This window comes from Molossus molossus, unplaced genomic scaffold (genome assembly GCF_014108415.1).
Source record: "Molossus molossus isolate mMolMol1 unplaced genomic scaffold, mMolMol1.p scaffold_m16_p_22, whole genome shotgun sequence".
NCBI classification, from domain to species: domain Eukaryota; kingdom Metazoa; phylum Chordata; class Mammalia; order Chiroptera; family Molossidae; genus Molossus; species Molossus molossus.
This window is the reverse complement of record NW_023425358.1, coordinates 28,764,281-28,787,496: the sequence shown is the minus strand read 5'-3', so window position 1 is coordinate 28,787,496 and position 23,216 is coordinate 28,764,281. Positions and strand designations below refer to the sequence as shown.

The following is a 23,216-nucleotide window of genomic DNA, read 5'->3' as shown; positions in this document are numbered from 1 at the left end:
TCAGGTGAGGATTAAAAATAATAATAACAAAAATAAATAAAGTGTACAATTCAGTGGGTTTTAGTATAGTCACCGAGACATCCAACCATCACGACAATCAGTTTTAGATTTTTGTCACCCCAAAAAAGAAATACCTTACCCTTTATCTATCCGCCTACCCCCCTGCCCCTGGTAAACTCAAATCTACTTTCTCTCGCTATGGATTTGCCTATTCTGGACATTTCACAGAAACAAAATCAAACAATATACGTTGTAACTGGCTACTTTCATTTAGCATAATGTTCTCAAGGGTCACGCATGCTGCAGCATCTATCAGTACTTGATTCGTTTTTTATGACCGAATTACATTCAACCGTATGGAGACACCATATTTTTGTTTGTCTATTCATCAGTTGATGGATAGTCGATAAATATTTAGGCCCCTGAGAAACTCAGAGGACTTGGGCCACCTCTTTCCTGGCTTCTTCTCTGCCACCATTCCACGTACGTCTCCTGGAAATAAAGTGTCCTTTCTTTTTTTTTTTTTATCCTCACCCGAGGACATTTTTCCATTTTTTGTTCAGGTAGAGTGGGAGAGAGAGAGGAACAGAGAGAGAGAGAGAAACACCGATGTGAAAGGAACACATCGAGTGGCTGCCACCCGCACAACCGACCAGGGCCAACCGACCAGGGCTGGGGACAAACTGCAACCGAGGTACGCGCCCTTAGCGGGAACCGAACCTGGGTCGCTCAGGACCGCAGGCCGATGCTCCAACCGCTGAGCCAAACCGGCCAGCGCAAAGTGTCCTTTCTTCCCTGGCTGCTCTACCGTGAGCAGAGTGGCCTTTTAAAAAAGCCTGTCTCTCTGCAGTTTGCCAAGGCACCTGGCTGGGATTTGGTCAAGTAGTATTTGATGCCATTATTTTTCCTTTTTTTTCAAAGATTTCAGTGGAATGCCTTTGGGTGCACAGCCAGGAATTCCCAACTTCTTAGGATCTCAGCCTCTGAGCACCGTGGGCTTCAGTTCTTTCTCCCACCCCTGCAAAAGTTCCATCCCACTTCTCAAAGATGAGCATATTAATTCAGCTCTCAGGTTTTTGCATTCCCTGTCCAAGAGAACTTATTCTTGCTTACCCAGGGGAGACATAGCAACTACTTGCACACTGGCTTTCCCAGCTGATGGTTGACTTTCTGGAAGATTGTGAGAAAGTTCCCTCGCAACAGATAACCTGCTCTTCCAGGCACACCGCCCATGGAGTCCCCTTCCATTCCTCGGGCAAACCTCTGAAGGAGGTACTATTCTTACCCACATTTCACAAGTAAGGAAGCTGAGGCCGGGAGAGGTGAAATAAATTTCCAAATAAAGTCACAGTCTCAAGCCCATGTTTATAAAATGAATCATTTCTGCTCTGGGCCTCACATTTACTTAAGAGTAGTAAAAATTTAGAGTGGGGTTAGAGAGGATTAAGAACCTTGTAATGAAAACTATGTACCCTCCTCCCAAGAAAATGCACACCTTTGCAACATTCTCCTAGCGATTTCAAGGAGTTGGGGTGGGGTAGGGGTGGGAGGGGATGCGGATCCTGCAGGTCTAAACTGGAATTGTAAACTGGGTTAGTAGGGTCTGCAAGGAAGTAAAAACAAAAAACAAAAAAACTTACTGATAAATGTGAATCACCAGGTGGCGCTCTCAACCCTGTATGGACTCCGGTTCCAAGTCAAGGTCTTCTAAGAGATAAAGAGTTGATCTCAGCTGCATGGGACTCAAAAAATCTCAGAGATTATTGGTTTAAACAATAACTCTTCCCATCCAGAGGAGGACAAGAGGGCCAGAATTGTTCAGCAGCTTGCTCAAGGTCACAGCTCTTGGATGAAGCCAGGACTCACCCACATTTCCAAGCTCTGATATGTCTGAAATGTATCACATAGTTCCCTTACTCTGAACAGAGCACAGGGGCACGATGTTCTTATAATGCGTCAAGGAATGAGCTTTTGTGCGCGTGAACATTGTAAAACTGGCTCCCGTGCTGTGTTATCTGTGGGATATAGAAGGCCTACCCGCCGCCCCCACGAACTGGCCCAGGACTGCCGTTTCTTTTTTCATTTCTCCCGTGGGTGAGACACTGAGCACAGGTCCTCCTATCTGTCAGGTTTGCTATGGGCCCCTAGGAAAGTTGTTTTTCCCTCTTTGAGCCTCGCTTTCTGGGTTTTATTGAATGGTTTTCCATGAGCCACATGCCAATAAAGTGCCAAGCAGGCAGATGATGGCCAATGATTGGTAAGTATGAATATGACTGCAATGGTCACAGTTGCTGCTCCTCTCAGTTTGCTACTTTATTTATTTATTTATTTTTATCATCCTCACCCGAGGACATTTTTCCATTTTTTGTTCAGACAGAGCGGGAGGGAGAGAGAGGAAGAGAGAGAGAGAGAAACATCGATGTGAAAAGGACACATCGAGTGGTCGCCACCCGCACAACCAACCAGGGCTGGGGACAAACAGCAACCGAGGTACGTGCCCCTAGCGGGGGCCGAACCCGGATCCCTCCGGACCGCAGGCCGATGCTCTAACCGCTGAGCCAAACCGTCCAGGGCTCAGTTTGCTACTTTAATTGGGTGCTTTACAGATGCTCTCTCCTAGGCCCAGATAACTACATTTATTAGAACTCTGTATAGCCCTGGCCGGTTTGGCTCAGAGGTTAGAGCGCAGCCAAGGACTATAGGGTCCCGGGTTCAGTTCCCGCTAAGGGCATGTACCTCCGTTGCAGTTTGTCCCTGGCCCAGTTAGGGTCATGTGGGTGGCGACCAGTCGTTGTGTCTCTCTCACATCGATGTTTCTCTCTCTCTCTCTCTTCCTCCCTCTCTCCCGGAGGAAAATAAGTGCAAATATGTCCTCAGGTGAGGATTAAAAAAAAGAAAAGGAACTCTGTGTAAAATAAGAACACATAGGTCCCAGTCAAAGTTGTGCGGGAGGCAACCAATTGATGTGTCTCTCTCATATCAATATTTTTCTATCTCCCTCCCTCCCTCTCACGCGCTCTAAAAATCAATGGGAAAAAAAAATATCCTCAGGTGAGGATAAACAAACAAACAAACAAAAAAATGACAACAGCCAACACCATAGCTGTCAGGTGTGAATGCCCTGTCTTGAACCATAAATATATAGGTCATGTACACAGAGCTGCATCTTATTGGTCACGCTGTATAATGGGGTTGCACCTGATTGGTTAATTCTTGGTACCAGAAATCCTTATGTATGAGTATGGCTGCCTGGTAAACTTTACTATTGTACACCATGTCCTTGGGCGACGTGCGTAATTTTCATCTCAATGATTCAAAACTATACCCATTTTTTGGTCAGAGCAACAAAAAATATAATAAATTTTTGGTGTGCCACAGAATTTCAGTATTTAGTTTATGTGTGCCGTGAGATGAGGAAGGTTGGAAGTCGCCGACTTACTGCAATGGTTTGAGAGGCTAAACCCAGAGAAAGCACCCAGTCTCGCAGTTGCATTTTTCCTGTGGTACAGTGCACCAGTCAGGAGGCCGGGGGACCAGTGCAGAAGTAGGGGGTCACTCACTGCTGACGGAGCCCCAAACACAAAGCTCCAACAGTTTAATAGACACTGGGGCTTGGGGGTGGGGAGGGAGCAGAGGATGAGGGAGGAGGGCTCAGAGTGGAGTCCTGGGTACTGAGTCAGAGTGGAGAAGAGTGTCTTCAAGGTCTCCCCTGCCTCCCCACTTAAGGAGGCCTTAGCAGAGGCACCTGAAGAGACCTCTGCCCAAGGCCTCAGATAAAATGACGCACGAATGAAGGAGCCAGGGCCAGGAATGCAGAGATGCAAAGGAGCATGACTGGTCAGCGTGGCTGAGTCCCTAACTGCAACTTCCTTCAGAGACTGAGATGCACTGGTATAGGGCGGGCAGCTTTTCCCTGGGAGGCCTCCGAGGCAAAGCCTTTGTAATCTCCTGGGGACAGGCCTGAGAAATCACACGTGGGCTTTTAACTAGTAGCTGAACACCTCACTCAACCAAAAGCTTCACTGGGGACTGATCACTTCTGACCTCATTTGGTGGTTGTGGGCCGGTTTCAGTTCCTTGCGGGATATTGGACCAAGGGCCTCAGATCCCCTCTGGCCTTGGCCAGAGGCCACTCTCAGTTCCTTGCCACCTGGGACTCTCCACAGGGCAGCTTATGTCATGGGAACTGGCAAGCTGAGAAGGCAGTAGAGAGTGCGTGCTAGCAAGACACAATGCACAGTCTCGTGAGACCTAGTTACAGAAGTGACATCTCTTTAAGGTTGCCTTATTTTGGGGGAGTAGAAGCATTTACTCAAGAGGAAGGGCTTATACAAGGCTGTGACGACCAGGAGGTGGGGAACCCCTGGTGCCTTCTTAGAAGCTGCCAAACACAATGGCTGTCTGGCAACATAAAGGTTGGGTCTACCTGAGATCGAAACCAGCCGAGAAGCAAGCGAAGCTGAGAAATAGGATGGAGACAGGCACCAATGGTAGCATTTAAGCCCCTGAATCTAGACACTTCTGAAATCAGCCACCCACTGACATCCCAGGACCCCAACTATAGTTTTCTTCTTTAAAGATTCCAGTTTGGCCCTGCTAGTGTGACTCAGTGGTTGAGCGTCGATCCACGCACCGAGAGGTTGCCGGTTCTATACCGAGTCAGGGCACATGCCCAGGTTGTGGGCTCGATCCCTAGTGGGGGGGCATGCTGGAGGTGGCCAATCGATGTTCTTTTTCATCAATGTTTCTCTCTCCCTCTCCCTTCCTTTCTAAAATCAATAAAGGGAAAAAAAAATTCTGTTTAAAGAATCCAGTTTGCATTGGGTTTTAGCGACTTACAACTAAAAGAGTTCTGATTAACACTTAAAACAAATTCGGCCAGATTCTTTGCATTGCACGAGCAGAGGTTTGCTCAGGTCACTTTAAGAACAAGGTGATTGCAGAAAGGATGCTGGTGGTCATCTGGAGCCCTGTTGTGCAGGGGGTCTGTTCTGCAGGTTGGAGGCTCTGTCTCACCAGGTGCCCGTTTCTCTCTGTGAATTCGCTCTGTCTTCCCACTGCCAATGGCCATTTCTTCTCCACACTATATATCCTTTCACTCGTACCCCCTGCTGCCTCTGATTTCCAGCCCGAACAAGACTTTTTTTTTATCCTCACCCAAGGACATTTTTCCATTTTTGTTCAGACAGAGTGGGAGGGAGGGAGGGAGAGAGAAACATCGACATGAAAGGGACACATGGAGTGGCTGCCTCCTGCACAACCCCAACCGGGGCCGGGGGCAAATTGCAACTGAGGTACATGCCCTTAGCGGTGAACCAAACCCAGGTCTCTCCGGACCGCGGGCCGACGCTCTCACTGCTGAGCCAAACCGGCCAGGGCCCGCACAAGACTCTTAATGGTCCCTCTCTGCATCTTCTCCTTCCTGCATTAGCTTCTAGCATTTACACCTGCCCGTTTCTCCTTGTATACTGGTGTAGATTCAAGAGGCTGACTCTGGTGCAGGTGACCTTGTTGAGCCAGGTCAGTTCACAGGTGGTATGAGAAGCCTGCGGGTTGGTTGTCAGGTGGGTTGGGGGTGGACTCCTGAGGGCTTCCTAGGGGTTGTGGACATGGCAGGGATTCTGATTCTGCGGCTTGTCTTGTCTAGGACACAAGGCAAAACATTTCTCATAAAGAGGGTAAAGGTTCTGGTTCTAACAGTCACAGGCTGCCAGCACTAAAGTCCGAACACATGAAGCTTCACTGAGTTTGAGCAGGATTTGGGAGGCCTGGTTTCTATTTCTAGCTCCTTTTGAACAAGCCGGTCATGTGCAATAACCAAGGACTCTCTGTCACAAGTGAAGAACAGCTTACACAGGCACAGGTCCAAAGCAGAATTTGCTGGCTCAGGTATTTGAAAAGTCCAAGGGTAAATCTTGCTTCATGCTTGGCTCCCTCCAGAGGTCAAAGAGCCGATATCATCACACCATAGTAATGACCCCCTCTCTCTCTCAGAGACTCTCCTCAGTGTTGGGTCCATTCTCAGGCAGCCTCTTCTGTCCTGGTGGCAAGATGAGCACCAGCAGCTCCAGGCGGCACCCTCTCCCCTCAGCAGCAAGGGCTGAAAAAGAGATTCTGTCTTCCCAGTGGTTCCAACCCGGGACCCAGAACTACGTCTCACTGGCCTGGCTTGGGTCACCCGTGCACACCTGAACCAATGGCTAGGCCAGAGGAATGCAGTGCTGTGCTTGGCCAGCCTCCGGTCACATGATCACCTGGAGCACCGCCCCCCCACCTAAACCACATGAATTAAGTGACAGGGGGTGGTTCCCCAAAGGAAAAATGGGGTGCTATTAATTGAAGAAAGAGAAGTGGATCCTGGCAAAAGCAACACCAGTGTTTACACCCAGTGTTTACACCGTATGAATCTGTACATTTCTGTGTCCTGGTCTCTAAAAGGATGTGCTGTTCGTAAAGTAATCCTGCAAATAATCTCTGAGCCTACAACTATCTTTTTGCTTGTGACGTATGGAATTTGCTTTAAAAATAATTAAAGTGAGAGTCACATGACACAGAATTAACTCTCTCTCTCTCTTTCTTTCTTTCTTTCTTTTTGGTACTATGCCCCTAGTGGGAACTGAACCTGACACTCTCTGGTCCGCAGGCCGATGCTCCAACCGCTGAGCCAAACAGACCAGGGCTACAGAATTAACCATTTTAAAGTGAACAGTTCACTACCACTTAGAACATTCGGTGTTGTACAACCACATCTATCTAGTTCCAGGATATGTTCATCACCTCAAATAAAATCACACGCCAGTCAAGCAGTTGCTCCTCGTGCCTTAGTTCACTTCTTTAACTTACTCTGGATTTTTCATATAAGTCAGAATATGTGGCCTTTGTGTCTGGCTCCTTTCACTTCACACAATGTTTTCAAGGTTTATCCACGCTGTAGCATGGATCAGAATTTCATGCCTTTGGATCGGCTGAAAAATATTCCACTGTATGTAATATACTAGAATATGCTTGGCTTTTATTTTATTTTTTATGTTTAATTATGGTAAAATACACATAACACAAAACTTACCATCTTAACCATTTTTAAGTGTATAGTTCTGTGGCATGAGATTCATTCAGACTTTTTCATTTTGCAAAACTGAAACCTTGTATTCATTAAACAAAAATTCCCCACTCTCTTTCCCCCCATCCCGCCCTCCCCACCTCTGGCCCCCAGTGCCTGGCAATCACCATTCTATTTTCTGTCCTTAGGAATCTGACTATTTTACATATTTTATATAAGTGGAATCATATGGTATTTGTCCTTTTGTGACTGACCTATTTCACTTAGCATCATGTCCTCAAGGTTCATCCGTGTTGTAGCATGTGACAGGATTTCCTTTTTTAAGGCTGAATAATATTCCATTGTATGTATAGACCACATTTTCTTCATCCATCCATCCATCCATCACTGATGAATACCTGGGTTGCTTCCACTTCTTGACTTTTGTGAATAGTGCTGCTGGGAACATGATCTACAAATCTCTCTTCAAGATTCTGTTTTCAATTCTTTTGGACATATATATCCAGAAGTAGAATTGCTGGATCATATGTTAGTTCTACTTTTAATTTTTTGAGGAACTAGAATTTGCTTGTGTTTAAAATTACTTTTCTGCCTAACTCTTTCCTGAAAATATTTTATGCAGAAGATGCTAGTAAGAATGTAAAACAGGTTTATTTTTAATGCTTTGAAATTCTCATAGGGGAAAAGAAAGCACCTCAATTTAAAAAAATCTAATAAGTGGAATCCCGGAGACCAGTTGGAGGTCAATTTCTAGAACAGTGTCTCAGTCCACATTCCTTGGCTAACAGCCAGCGCCCAGGTCCCTTGGAGTCACAATTACAAGCCACTGGCATGGCCTTGACAACTGTTTCTGAACTGTGGCCCCCGGATGGAGCTTTGCTTTTGTCCACGCCTCCCTTAGGAAACACTTTCTCTAGCCAAAGCACAAGAGTAAAATTGGAATGAAGCCATTCTACTAAATAACCACATCAGTGAATTTCCTCCCCTCACTCAACAAACAAAAACATCTGTGGTTTTACAGTCTCATTCATTTGGACCCATCCACAGCGGCACCTACAGAAGCTCCCCACCTAGACACACACACACACACACACACACACACACACACACACACACACACATTACAATCCAGAAAGGCCAATATACAGTGGACATGTGCCAACAGATATAACAATTCTTTTTCTTTTCCTTCTTTCTAAAAATTGCTTTTCCGCCTCCTTAATACATGAACAGGCTGAGTAATCAGTAAATATTGAGCATCTGCTGTAAGTTCCTCAGGGCTGGGTCTTACCTGGATTTTTAGGGCACTTCTTGGCTTCTGGATAAAAATGAGGCTTTCTATAGACATTTGTGGGAGCACCTAGTTCCTCTGCTCTGGCTGGGAGAAGCTCTCTCTTGGGTGTCCTGCCTCTGCCCAGACCAGCTCCCAACCCTGCAGAGTGCTCTCACCACAGACCAAACAGGTTCTCTTCTCAGCTGGATATCCGCCTTTGGCAGGTCCCTGAGACTTTCAGTTTTCTCACCTGTCAAAGAAGGGGATAAATGAGAAACAGTTTCAACTCTAACAACAAATATAGGATTAAACAATTCACCATGCCATCATATTGGGCAGTCATTAAAAAAAAAAAGGGTCTGCCCGGCTGGAGTGGCTCAGTGGTTGAGTGTCAACCCATGCATCAGGAGGTCGCCGATTCAATTCCGGGTCAGGGCACATGCCCAGATTGTGGGCCTGATCCTCAGTGGGGGGCATGCAGGAGGCAGCCAATCGATGTTCTCTCTCATCGATGTTTCTCTCTCTCTCTCCCTCTCCCTTCTTCTCTCTAAAAATCAATAAAGAAAAAAAAATGTGGGTCATATATTCTACATCTATAGTCAGGAACATGAAAATAAAATTTGTGGAGATAGAGATGTTTGAAAACAAATGAAAGGGTATTTCTAGCTGGTGTGGCTCAGTTTGTTGAACTTCATCCCATACACCAAGGGTGGCGGGTTTGATTCCTGGTCAGGGCATATGCCTGGGTTTTGGCAGTAGGGGGCATGCAGGAGGCAGCTGATGGATGTTTCTCTTTCACATTGATGTTTCTCTCTCTCCCTTCCACTCTCTCTAAAATCCAACAAAAAAATCTTAAAAATATATCATTAAATTTTAAAAAATGCATTTATAGAACAAATGATGGAAAGAAACAATAATCATATCACTGCTTTGTCTTGAAGTAGTTACTTCCAATTGGGACTTAGACACTGCACTAACTATAAATAGTTTATCCCTATAAAATACATATTGTTTGACCTAGCTAGCCCCCAAGTATTTAAATATTAATATATATATATATATATATATATATATATATATATAAAGATGTTCATTTCAGTGATATTTGTTCAAGGAAAAAACAGCAAAACAGCATAAATATCCAACATCAAGAAGTTTGTTAAATAAATTGCGGTGCCTCTAAAAGTAGAATAAGTCATTAAAATAACGAAGATCTATCTTATTTATTTTTAATTTCAGCTTTACCAAGGTATAATTGACATATAAAATTGTAAGATATTTAAAGTGTACATCTGGTGACTTAGTATTATGTACACACTGCGAAAGAACTGCCCCCATTTTGTTGTTGTTTTGTTATTGCTCTTAATCCTTACCTGAGGATATTTTCCATTGATTTTTAGATAGAGTGGAAGGGAGGGAGAGAGAGGGAAACATCTGATGTGAGATAGAAACATCAAGTCAGATCAAACCTGCAAGCCAGGTAGTGCCCTTGACCTAGAATCAAACTGGTGACCTCTTGGTCCCTGAGCGGATGCTCTAACCACTGAATCCAACTGGCCAGGGCACATCATATTTTAGTGATATGGATACACTAAAATGGTAGAGTATAATGCTATCATTTTTGTGAATAAACATAACAAAACTATCTATACTTACAGCTTTATAATTGGAAAGATACACTAAAATTGTTATTGCTGCTTATACCCAAGTAGTGGAATAGAAACGATTTTTATGTACGGCTTTGTTTTTTCTTTCTCTGATTTTTCTACAATGACCTTGTATTCTTTCCTAATAAGAAATGAAAACAACAGACAACTTTTAAAAAAAAATCCTCACAGGAGGATATTTTTGTATTTATCTTCAGATAGAGTGAGGGGGGTGGGGAGAGAGAGAAAGACATTGACTGGTTGCCTGCCCATGACCTTGACTAGGGCCTGGGGGAACCACAACCGAAGTCCGGGCCGTTGACCAGAATCGAATCCCCAACTCATTGGTCCAGGGGTCAACGCTCTAACCACGGAGCAAAACCGGCCAGGGCAACAGACAACTTTTTATTCCCTTGTGGTAGTTATCAATGTCACAGGCTGTCCTAACTCAAATCAGATAAAAGACTATTAAATAGTGCCTATTATATTCATTACATTTAGCAAAAAGAAAGCATTCGGTGGCCAAAGTGAGAACAGTGTTCAAGAGCCACGTGTCAGCAAAATAGGAATAATAATGGTTTAAAACATCATTTCCCAGGAATCTTGTTTGGACCAAGTTAGGGGTGAGGGTGTTGAAAATCAAATATATGTGTAAACGTATATGTTCGTAGGGGAAACTGCTCAAAGTTCGCTCAGGCCTTTCCACCGGGCAGTTACCAAAACAAGTGAGCATGCGCGAATTACACTGAGGCTCGGGCAATCCGACTTGTTTTAGGAAATGCAGTAGAAAAGCAAGGCCTTACCATTTCTAAATTTAGAAAGTCGAGCAAAGAATCCTGCAAAAAGGTGTGGGGGGCGGAAATCAACGGTAGCTCAATGGCATTTTTTGAAACAATGTCTTGCAGGCTGAGCCATAGCTCCAGGGAACTCGGGAGACCGGGCTGCACACTCCCTCTGTGCGAAAAGAAAGGCAAAGCCGGCAGCAGGGACCTTGGAGCACGAGAGGCCCGGCTCTACCAATCAGAGCGCGGAGGGGGACGGGGGCTCCTGCGCATGCGTGCCCCCGGAGCTGGCTCAGGCTGCCTCGGCCAGATTGCGAAGCCCTCCGATTCTGCGCTGTTGACCGGGTCTCCTGCATCTCTCCTGCGTGTCCTCCCACTCCGCCCCGCGATGCCGGTGGACCTCAGCCAGTGGTCTGGGCCCTTGAGCCTACAGGAAGTGGACGAGCAGCCGCAGCACCCGCTGCAGGTCAAATACGCCGGGGCGGAGGTCGACCAGCTGGGCAAAGTGCTGACGCCCACCCAGGTACCCGAGGGTGCGGGGCTGCAGCTGCCGAGGACCGCGAGGTCTTGCAGGCCCTTAGGGCGGGGACCTGGAGGGCAGGAGGCGGGCATTCCAGCCTGCATACGCCCCACTGAGAGAAGGGAGTCGCGGCGCCCACGCTGCAGGCCTGCGTCTGCCCTGAGGCCGGAAACTCCGCACCGGGCAGGTGGGGCGCCGCCCGCGGGGGCAATTAATCCACTTTCCCAGGACTTCCAAACCCCGGCAGGGTCTGGGCCCGGAAACCGTTAGGACCGCGGGGCATGGGGCAGGGTGGGGGCTGTGCCCAGGAATGAGTTGGCCTTGGTCGCCCCCGCGTTCCCAGAGCTTGTCCTCGGGTCTTGGGATTTGAGGTCTCATTTTGGGGAGCAAAGGCCCCACCCGAGGACATGTGGCGCATTATGTAACCGGGTGATTGATCATCATCGCCCAGCGAGGCCGCCTTTGTGTTAGTGGTAGTGACTGCTGCAGCTGGAAGGCTGCAGGGCAAAGGGCATTGTTTTACTGTTTGGTCTCTGACGCCCATGATTGAGGCGGGACCAGGTCCTGACGCCAGAAAGTGGAGAAACCGGAGTGCCTAAGGGCGTTGGGAGTTGTTGGTCACGAAGCTCTGGGGCAGTGGCGTGAATAAAGCTGCTATCTGTGACACTTACTGTTTTGGATGTTTAAATACGAAGTGCCCATCTCGCAGCCTCCCTTTTCCCACACTTGCTGTCCACATCTGGCCACTTGGGTTTTCTCTTCTGTGCCATTTTAAATGTCCAGCTAATGCAGATTTCACTTGAGCAGGCCCCAGGTAACCTCCTGGTCACCAAATCTGGACCCAAGTGCACCAGAGTTGAAGTCTTGACCCCAGCTCTTTCTGGGATACCAGCCTTGTAGTGTTGTTGGGACTGAAATAAATAATGTAAAGAGCATATTAAACTTCGGCTTCTGCCGCTTAGTAGAGTCAGTACACTTTAGCGTTTTAAATAATCTACACTGTTGGGAACCTGAGTGTTGGTTTCTTTAGCATTTCTGACTTTTAAACTCCAAATTGGTTCCTTCCTACAGGTTAAGAACCGGCCGGCGAGTATTGAATGGGATGGTGTTGATCCAGGTAAACTCTACACCTTGGTCTTGACAGACCCGGATGCTCCAAGCAGAAAGGACCCCAAATATAGGCAAGTTGGGGAACTAGGGGTCATCCACATGTGAACTGGTGCTGCTTGCACTGTGTAAGCCCTTCACTGGACAAGGCTGTGCTGGTAGACCTGGTTCGGGATGCTCACATACATGCTTAAGCCAGAGTGTGCATTCCTGGTCTCTTCACTTTCTAGAGCAGGAGGCTGGAAACTACGGCAGAGTTGCCACATCTGCCAGAGGCCTGTTTTTGTACAGCCGCATGAGCTAAGAATGGTTTTTACATTTTTTTTAATCATTGGGAAAAAATGGAAGAAAGAAGAATACTTAGTGACCTCTGAAAATTAAATGAACTTCAGATTTCAGTGTCCACAAATAAAGGTTTATGGGAACACGGCCACTATAACTCAGTCAGATCTTGACTATGGCTGCTTTCATGCAAACAGCCAGAAGTTGAGTTGTTGTGACAGAGACTCTATGAACTGCAAAGCCAAAAACATGTACTGTACAGTTTGCTGACCTCTGCTCTAGACCATCTCAGAGGGAGAGAGGTGCTAGGTCCTCTCTCCTGCAGACACAAGAGGTTTGTGATGGCCAAGAAAGCAGGACTGTCCAGTTCTTCGCCGCATCCTGGCATGGAACGTGGGCATTTGGTGGTGCAGTGAGTTCGTACTTACTTCTCATGGAGTTGATGGTCCTGTATTCTCTCATAGGGAATGGCACCATTTCCTGGTGGTCAACATGAAGGGCAACAACATCGGCAGTGGCACAGTCCTCTCTGATTATGTGGGCTCTGGGCCTCCTAAGGGCACAGGTGAGTAAAGGCTACTTTTGGGGAGATGTGAGGGGAGCCAGGGTGCACATTAGGATTGGCCTAAAGTGCTGCACATTTTAGTCTGATTCTTACAGCTTTATTCTTTGATTTATGAGAACCCTTACCCCAGTGGAGGTTTCAGGCAGTGCAGTTCACCTCCGAGGCAGTAGAGTCAGGTGGCTAGAATCCTGGGTTCTGGTTAGATGGTTTCTGTTAGCATTGCCTCTTAGCTGCTAAGCCTTTAGTATGCAGGGAAGTCTGTGAGAAGATACCAAGGAAGCAGTGTTGCAGAATGCTTGAAATGGCTTCCTACAGGGGCTGCACATGGATTGAACACAGTTAAACCATCTAAGTTCTGTTTTCAACCTTGGCCCTGTGGGATCTTTGGGCTTTTAGTTCCCACAAAAGATCTCAGAAATGATTTCTGATCGTAGCGTCTAAGTTAATTATTAAAAATTGTCTTCTTTATCTCTATAGCTTCTCTCTTCTCTCAAAAATCTAGCATGGTATCTTGAAAACATTCAGCCCTCTCATGCATTCATAAAAGGAAGGTAAAGGTACATCTTTCTCAGGGATCTATTAAGTTCTGTAGGGCAGTTATAAAATTAGGCAGTTTAATTATTTAAGTACACACATGAGAATAAAGCAATTCTCTCAAGTAGGAGCTGTGTTCTCATTAACAAAAAAAGCTGAAGTAACTCACTTTTTTTTTTCCTTCTTTTCATATTTTTGTTTTAGTAAGGTGTAACTTACATATAATAAAACACACCAAATGTAAGGGTTCAGACAGTAGATATTGATGGATGCACACACCTTTTGAAGTTAACTTCTCCCAGAGCTAACCATTTTCTGACACCTCCCTCCATCGATTGCTTTTGTATTCCTGTAAATGATACGCGTATGCATTTGTTTTTGGTGATTGCTCTCTCCAGATAATGTCTGAGATTCATCCATGTTACTATTTGAATCAGTAATTCATTCCTTTGTATTGCCAAGTGGTATTCCATTGTGTGAATATACCATAGTTTGTATAGCCATTCTCCTGTTAATGGACATTTGGGCTGTTGCCAGTGTTTGGATATTACGAATAAAGCTGTTGTACATATTCTTGTCATTTGTGGGCATAGTTTTCCGTTTTTCTTGGGTTAAATACCTTGGAGTAGAATTGTTGGGTTATAGAAATTGCCCAAGAGCTTTCCAAAAGGATTGAAAATTTTTACACTCTAATCAGCAGTATATGGAAGTTTCAGAAGATCCATATAAGATTCATGTAGCTCCATAGCAAAATGCATGTTGTAGCATGTGACAGGATTTCCTTCGTTTTTTTTTTTTTTTTATCCTCACCCGAGGACATTTTTCCATTTTTTGTTCAGGTAGAGCGGGAGGGAGAGAGAGGAAGAGAGAGAGAGAAACATCGATGTGAAGGGACACATCGAGTGGCTGCCACCCGCACGACCAACAAGGGCCGGGGACAAATTGCAACCGAGGCATGCTCCCTTAGCGGGAACCGAACCCGGGTCTCTCTGTACCGCAGGCCGACGCTCCAACCGCTAAGCCAAACCGGCCAGGGCATTTCCTTCGTTTTTAAGGCTGAATAATATTCTATTATGTATTTATTCCACGTTGTGTTTATCCATTCATCTGTCAGAGGATATTTGGGTTACTTTCACCTCTTGACCATTGTGAATAATGCTGCAATAAACATGGGTGTACAAATACCTGAATAACTTTTCTTTAAACAACTTTAAAAAAACAACTCATGGCACCTATTTGTGTCCAGTACAATTGGAGCTTGTAGAAAGCTGCAAGGTGTATAGGGTGCTTGCTGGCTCATTTTAAAACATTCTTTGCTTGTTAACTGGTTCAAGTAAGTTGAGCCATTTCTTTCTTGTCTTCCAAGGAAGTAAGTTTTGGAGGTGGAAAGGTAATGTTCTCTGTTAGCCTGTGTAGGCGTGACTGTGGTATGATGAGCACCTGGTCATTGATTTGCTGTGCCCTTCATCCATTTCTCTCATCTTTTTTAGCATCTTCTATGTGCCAGGCACTAAGTAAGGCAGGTTCTAGGGTGATCATGGTCAACAAGACAAACACTAGCTTTATGGGGCTCTCTTTCCAATGAGGTGATTACATTAAAAAGTAAGAATTTTAGATAGCCTTGTTACTATGACAGAAGTAAAACAGGCATCCTTACAGGAGTGGTGCAAATGACTGCGGACCAGCTCCTACTGGGGGTGGGCAGGAATCCTGGAGTGGGGTGACTGAGGAGCAGAGAGCAGTAGGAGGGGAGGGCAAGGGTCAGTTCCGTAGGTCCTTAGAGGCCGTAATGCAGGGTGTGGGCTTTGTACCAATTGCAGTGGAGTGACACTGGATGGTTTCCAGCAGGTGAGTGACCTGACTCATTCCTATCTGGGGTCTCAGTGTCCTTGTAAATGGGGTGGTCTGGGTTCCTCCAAGCTGGCACATTCTGTGAAAATGGATGATGTCTCCATCAGCTTCCTAGCTGTGTATCTCCCTCGTGCCTCTCCCTCCAGGCCTTCACCGCTACGTCTGGCTGGTTTACGAGCAGAACAAGCCGCTGAAGTGTGACGAGCCCATCCTCAGCAACCGATCTGGAGACCATCGTGGCAAATTCAAGGTGGCATCTTTCAGGAAAAAGTACGAGCTCGGGCCTCCAGTGGCTGGCACGTGTTACCAGGCGGAATGGGACGACTACGTGCCCAAGCTCTATGAGCAGCTGTCTGGGAAGTAGGGGAAAGCCAGGAGACAGATGTTGCCCCTGGGGGCCCCAAGCAGTGTTCTCAAGTTCAGTGATATATGTAGATTTCTCCTCGTCCCTGTTCCCATTCTCATAGGCCAGACCTGAGCAGATAGTGGTGTAGGGTGACTTTTCCGCCTGCCCGTCCTTTATAATTGTACAGGGTCACACCCCGTGGTTTATGTTCTGATCAAATTTGAACTCCCTTTTGGTGGCTATTTTGGTACTGTGATGCGGTCATCATATTGTTAATATAAGAATAACAACCCAGAATTTAAAGGAGAAAAATTTTAGGTAAGAAGAACAGGTCTACAGTGATAGTGCAGAGCATCAAAACATCTTCAAGGGAGATTAAAACAAAAAAAGAAAGATTTATTGCCTCTTTCTTTGTGCGCCTGAATCCAAAACTGCACAGTGGCATATTCCGGGATGTGTTTTCATAGGCCCGTCTCTCACCAGACAACCAGAGGCTGGCATCCTCTAACCCCCATGGCGCACATCTCGGGTTAGTTAGTAGGTGTGTCACTGTCCTGCCCTGGCTCCTTGAGAGAGCAGCACTGGAAGAGGCCGTAAGGAGAATTGCTCTTCTGTCCCGGCAGCCGTCTGGATGAGCTACAGGGCTGGGTGAGGTTATCAGAAATCTGAGTCTGTGTCTGTTAAACTGATCACTCTTCGTTGGTGTAACAAAAGTAGGTCTGGAGTTGCTGAGTATTGTGTTAATTCTGCTGTTTGCCTCTAGTTGAATAAAAATAAAAACATTGTGTGGACAAACTAGGCCTCCAGCTATTTTGCCCTTTTGGCTATGGGGTTTCAGAAATGTTGGGCAGTCACGAGACAACCTCAAAGGGTGAATATTCCCGAAATGACTGGGACTTGATTCAGGGATCATACAGAGGGTCCATCCTTACACACATGCGATTAAACGATAGCAGGAGCAACCATTCATTTCAATTTGAGTTTGTTTTTGTTTTTTAAATCACAAAACTTGAGCCAAGTCTTCTTGCCCAAAAAGCACCTTTGCGTTTTGTAAGTGGTCTACCATGGTGTGCTTGTGTACAGGCACCAGAACAAATAGCCTACCCCTCGCTTTGTTCTGACATACAACCCATATAGAATCAACACCAAGGTGGAGGGTGGGGGAGAAGATCACTCACAACGGTTGATGTACCAAAAGGAAGAAACGGTGCTCAAAGGTCCGAGTCACTGATCCTGAGTTAGGCCTGGCAGGTGCCAGGCGAGACTGGGTTTTCCACCACCTTTCGCCATTTACTTCTCTGGAAGACTGTTGGAAATGTTGCCTCATGTAATCTCTAGGGACAGATAAGGTAGAGAGTATATATATATATTTTTAACTTTAGGGGTTTAAAATTAGTTTTTATTTATTTATTTATTTTTGTTCAGGTAGAGTGGGAGGGAGAGAGAGGAACAAAGAGAGAGAAACATCGATGTGAAGGGACACAATGAGTGGTTGCCACCCGCACAACTGACCAGGGCCGGGGACAAACTGCAACCCAGGTACGTGCCCTTAGTGGGAACCGAACCCGGGTCTCTCAGGACTGCAGGCCGACACTCTAACCGCTGAGCCAAACCGGCCAGGGCAAAATTAGTTTTTAAAATAATATTTTATAAAGCAAAAGTAAAGAGAACTACCCTGCTAACCTTCAAATACCTTTGAGAAGTAATACACATGGTTAGACAAGGCGAACAGTATGGGAAGAAAACGCTTTTCCTCTTCCTGTCTCGACCACAGTTACTGGTTTTCTTTCAGAAGAAAAGTAAATGTTGATATCAGTATATATTTACATATTTATCCTTAAAAATTAGAGTCTTGCGCCCTGGCTGGTTTGGCTCAGCAGTTGGAGCGTCAGCCTGCGGACCAGAGAGTCCCGGGTTCGGTTCCCGCTAGGGGCACGTACCAAAAAAAAAAAAAAAAAAAATTAGAGTCTTGCTATACAAATCTGGTATACATAGTTTTGCTCTGTCTTTCCTCAACTAATGTACCTTCATGCAGTATATCTTCAGTTAACAGGTCAGCACAATTCACATCATTTTGAACAAATATTCTATTTTATGGATGTTTCATAATTAACCAATTCAATTTCCTACTGTAATTAGATTATTTCTGGTTATTGATATTATAAACAGTGCTTCAGCAAACTCTGTGTGTATAAAATGCTTTGCAAGTAATTTAGTGGAATAAATTCCTAGCATTGAAATAATCAGTTCAAAGACTATCTACATTTTTGATGCTGATCCTGACAAACCACCTTCCAAAAGAATCATACTGATGATATTCGTGTCAATGGGATAGGGAAGTAACTTTCCATACCCTTACCAGTTCCCTCAAACTTTAAACACTTGACAATTGGATATTTATGTATATTTAAAATCATTTACTGTTTCTCTAAACTGTTTTCTTTGAGACTTAAGTTGCTAACCACAGTACTTTTTTAGTTATAGTCAGAAGATTTATGAAGAATCACAGTAATCTGTTTCCTTGTCTAAAGCAGGTATAGATTCATAAATCATTCTGAAAAAGGTCAATAACCCAACCAAAAAAGGTGAAGTGTATGCCCAAGACGTTCACCTAAAAAGAATACACAGTAACCTGAGAAACAATGGGATACCATGTTTTACCTATTGAATTGGAAGTTAAAGTGACCTTGCCCAAGGGCATCTCATAGGCAGCCAGTGCTCCAGGTTCAGAAGCTAGCTCTGGCCTCAAGCCCCGTTCATAACCACCATGCCCGCTTACAAATCTCTGAGGTTCAGCCTCCTCGTGGGAGAAAGGGGTGGGGAGAGTCATTCTGCCCTATTTACCTCACAGTTGGGAAACGATTTTTGTTGGGGTTAAGAGATTAATACATGCAAATGACCGACTTGACCTGATTGACCGATAAGAACAAAACTTGACCTGATGGACATACAGGAACAACGTCTACAAACAGCCGCTTTCCTCGAGGCTGCTTCCTGCCTGGCTACACGTTTACCCAAAGGGTGTTTACAAGGGGTTAGAATGAAGAGACACAGGAGCCTACGCTATATCACAGTACAGCTTTAGCGGCCCCTCCAGACCCCAGCATTTCTGACAACTCTGGAACCTTGGGAACTGCTCATCATTTTGATGTCATGGTAGAACATATGTCAAACATGGCAATTCCTCTTGGAAGCTCCTAAATTAAACTCTGATTAACAGGTGAGGCCAGATCTCAGAAACACAGTCTCTGTAATACTTTAAAAGGTTTATCTCCATTTCCACAACATATTATTATTTTTTATCCTCACCCAAGGACATATTTTCCATTTTTTTGTTCAGATACAGTGGGAGAGAAAGAGAAGAAGAGAGAGAGGGAGAGACAGAGAGAGAGCGAGAGAAACATCGATGTGAAAGGGACACATCAAGTGGCTGCCACCTGCATGACCCAACCAGGGCCGGGGACAAACTGCAACCGAGGTATGTGCCCTTAGCGGGAACCAAACCTGGGTCTCTCTGGACTGCAGGCTGACTGACCTCTAACCGCTGAGCTAAACCAGCCAGGGCTGTAATACTTAAACATTCATAGTACATGGCCCAAATCCTCTGCTTGATCCGGGAGCAAAGTACTTCTTTCTTATATCATCTACTTAAAACTCCAGCAGTTTACAGTTGCTCTAGGATATAGACCTCAACATGACCTGTCAGACCATGATTTTACCCCCATTAGCCTCTCTAGCTTCCTGACAGTTGTCTTACTAAACTCCAAACTTGCTGGCTTCTCAGTTCCTTGAACATGCCAGGCTACTTCTAGATTTGGTCCTTTACAAATGCTGCCTGGAATCCCCTTCTCCCTACCCCTCTTTCTTTGAAAATATTGTATTCACTCTCTTAAGTATTTCTTAAGTGGCCTTCGGAGAATGCTTCCCTGACTAGGCTAGATCCTCCTGTACTATGCTATTGCAACATTACAATTGCAATTTAAAAATATGTATGTGTAATTTTAATGTTTATCTTCTCTATTAGCTGGACCCTTCATAAAGGTAAGGACAACAAATCTCTGCCTTTTAACTGGACTGTTTAGAGATTTAATATTTAATGTAATTATCAATACGGTGAAATTTAGGTCTACCGTTTTATTTTCTGTTTGCTCCTCTTTTTCTTGATATTGATGTTTTTCCTTTCCTGCCTTCTTATTTGAATATTTTCCTTTATTGGATTTTTGGCTATTACCGCTTGGGTTTTCTTTTTTGGTAGTTGGAGTTACAATCTACATAACTAATTTTTTAGTCCACTTAGAATAAAAATTGTACCACTTCATGTAAAATATATGGCAACCAATGTGTCCTTTAACCCCCAACCTTTATGCTGTAGTTGGCATATGGATTCCATTTACATACATTGAAACCCTCACCAGACAATTTAATTTATTTTTGGATATTTTTCCCTTGATTTTTTAGATAGAATAGAAGGGAGGGAGGAGAGAGAGAAACATGAGTGTGAGAGAGACACATCAATTGCTTGCTTCCTGCATGACCCAGACCATGGCTGAGCATCGAATCCGCAACCCAGGTACAGGCCCTTGACAGGGAATCGAACCTGAGACCCTTCGGTCCAAGGGCTGATGCTCTAACTGCTGAGCAAGAATATGAGGGGGAAAAGTCTTGTATTTATCTAGATATTTACCATTGGTTGCTCTTCCCTCATTCCCAGAGATCCAAGTTTCTTTCTGGTATCATTTCCCTTCAGTATGAAGAATTACTTCAGCATTTCTTGTAGAGTAAGTCTGCTGGCAATGGATTCTCAATTTTTCTTCCTAAGAATGGTTTTATTTCACCCTCATTCCTCTTCTAGGTTGCTTTCCTACAATCCACCTGCTTTTATTCTTCAGCGTTCTGTTTGTCTAGTTTATAATTGTAATCAACAGGAAAGATCTGCTCTGCCAAACTGGAGCAATAAAAATGGGATTTTTATATCTTATCATTTCTATGGCAAAACGTATTACTAAATTAGAATCAGAGGAGTATAGGGAGTTCTTACAGGGGCATGTTTTCAGTTGCTCAGGAATACTCTTTCCATCACTATATAAACAAATACAGAGGATGGTCAACTCGAGATAAACTTTGACTCGGTATATTAGATGTCACTGGTAAGCGTTTTCTGACACCCTCTGTGACTCCAATTGTTGCAGCTCCTTCAAACTCCTGGTAGTGCCCAGTCCTTGCATTGTCATGTCTTACTCCACTGTTGGTTAACCTAGTCTACTACTGATTTACTTCTGTTTCAGTAGAAAAGTGTCCCCCATCAATTTTATTTACTGCTCCACCCCCCCACACACAGTAGGTGCTCAATAAATACTTCTTGAATGAATGAGTGTATGCTGATCCTGGCACTTCTAATCCCTCTTAACCTACTTCTTCCTTAATCTATAGCCTTTATTACGTCAGATCATTTATTTATTGTAATTATTTTGTTATCAGTTTCCTCCCACTCCCATTCTAAGCCCCATTAGGGCAAAGATCTTTACTTGTTTGAGATATACTGATGTATCTCAGGCACCTGACATAGAAGGTGCTCTGTAAATAGTCACTGAATGAATCTGCAAATCAAAGGTAAGCAGCCCTAGCTAATATATATGACAAACCTGCAATTATTATTTTAACTCAGGGGAGTTTAGTGTACGTTGAAATTATAGGACACTGGCTCTCTGCTGCTGTCCCAGCACCTCTCATGCCTGTTCTCTTGCTGCCATTCCGGTCCTTTTCTATTCTGCCTCCTCGTGAAGGTACTAGGAATCGGGAGACTCAGTCTGTCCCAGGTGATAGGAGCAGGGACCCACGTTCCTTCCTTCTGGTAGCTCTACCTTGGAACACATCACTGACAAACTTGTAGAAAGGGATATTTTATAAAGATCAGCACTTACCATCTCATAGACATAAGGCCTCTTCACAAGCTAGCTAGATATTTTTCACTACAGCGAGAAACGGATGAAATAGACTTCATGAAGTTTTTCTGCCTTACTGGAGATGAAATATTCTGATTGGCAGTGTGACCTAAGCTTAGGAGTGTGTGTTCTGAAACCAGACAGGTCTCCATTCAGTCTCCACCACCACCATTTGCCCTGGTCTGGGCTTCTTTCCTGATCTGTAAAATGCTTGCTGTCCCATCACCTGGTAAGCATAAGCATGGAATACATGTTATATGTTTTTGTGGGTCATTCTGAGTCTTCTTTCCAGTATTATTTTCTGTTGTATCTGACATAGAAACGTCAATGAACTAAGCTGCTTAGGAAACCAGGTGATAACTATTAAAGGCTTTATGGTTGGGGTTAATCCACATGGATAATTATTTTGTATTTTTTCAGTATACCCCTCTGCTCTAGTCTATTATAGTGAACATGACTGGTCACATGTGTCTGTGATGACTGAATATCTGTAGGATACAAGAGCCATCTTCAGGTTATCATGCTCAAGTTCAATTTTCAATGTCCAGGACTTAGAACCCTAAATATGAGATCTTACCGAGATTGTCTTAACCCTAAAGCTATATCCTAGAAGTTATATATTTTACTACCTCATTGATATGCATATAAAATTATTCTAATAGCAGAATATGAGGGGTGGGGGATCTATTACAGTGGGATCATTTCAAATATTTGGCTATAATGTGTTCTTCATAGCCTGCCTTTTTTCCCCCGCTTATCCTCACCTGAGGACATTCTTTCATTTTTTGTTCAGATTGGGGGGGGGGGGGGAATCGACATGAAAGGTACACATCGAGTGGCTGCCTCCAGCACGACCCAACCAGGGCTGGGGACAAACTGCAACCAAGGTACATGCCCTTAGCAAGAACCGAACCCGGATCTCTCTGGACCACAGGCCCGACACTCTAACCGCCGAGCCAAACCAGCCAGGGCTATAGCCTGCCTTTCTTTAAGGGTGCACAACTTCTCTCCTCAGCAATACGTACTACTATACATGACTGGCACGTTGGTGTGCGTGTGTGTGTGCACATGTGCCTTTTTCTGTTCTTCAGGGCAAAAAGGTGCCGTTGACCACTTCAAGCAGTGCAACACTATCTTCAATCCTGTAGTAGAACTTGGAAGGCACAGCTTTACCTGAAATTCCTGAATGGCTCTTCTTGGAGCAACCGGGGCTACGGAGAATGGTTTCTGGAGGGTGGCTCTCCATCTGAATTATGAACTGGAAAACCTAGAAGGAAAACTTCCTGCTACAATAACACAGCAAGGCGA

The 23,216-nt window shown here is 44.8% G+C and overlaps 1 protein-coding gene across 1 annotated transcript; it reads left to right on the top strand.

The window, feature by feature from the left end:
* The first annotated feature begins 11,028 nt into the window (after positions 1-11,028).
* On the top strand, positions 11,029-16,813 carry PEBP1 (phosphatidylethanolamine binding protein 1). Its single transcript, XM_036276585.1, has 4 exons — positions 11,029-11,284; positions 12,353-12,462; positions 13,135-13,235; positions 15,767-16,813. Exons 1-4 carry the CDS (start codon positions 11,033-11,035, stop codon positions 15,982-15,984), a joined length of 681 nt encoding a protein of 226 aa, XP_036132478.1. The 5' UTR covers positions 11,029-11,032; the 3' UTR covers positions 15,985-16,813.
* Positions 16,814-23,216: the final 6,403 nt, after the last annotated feature.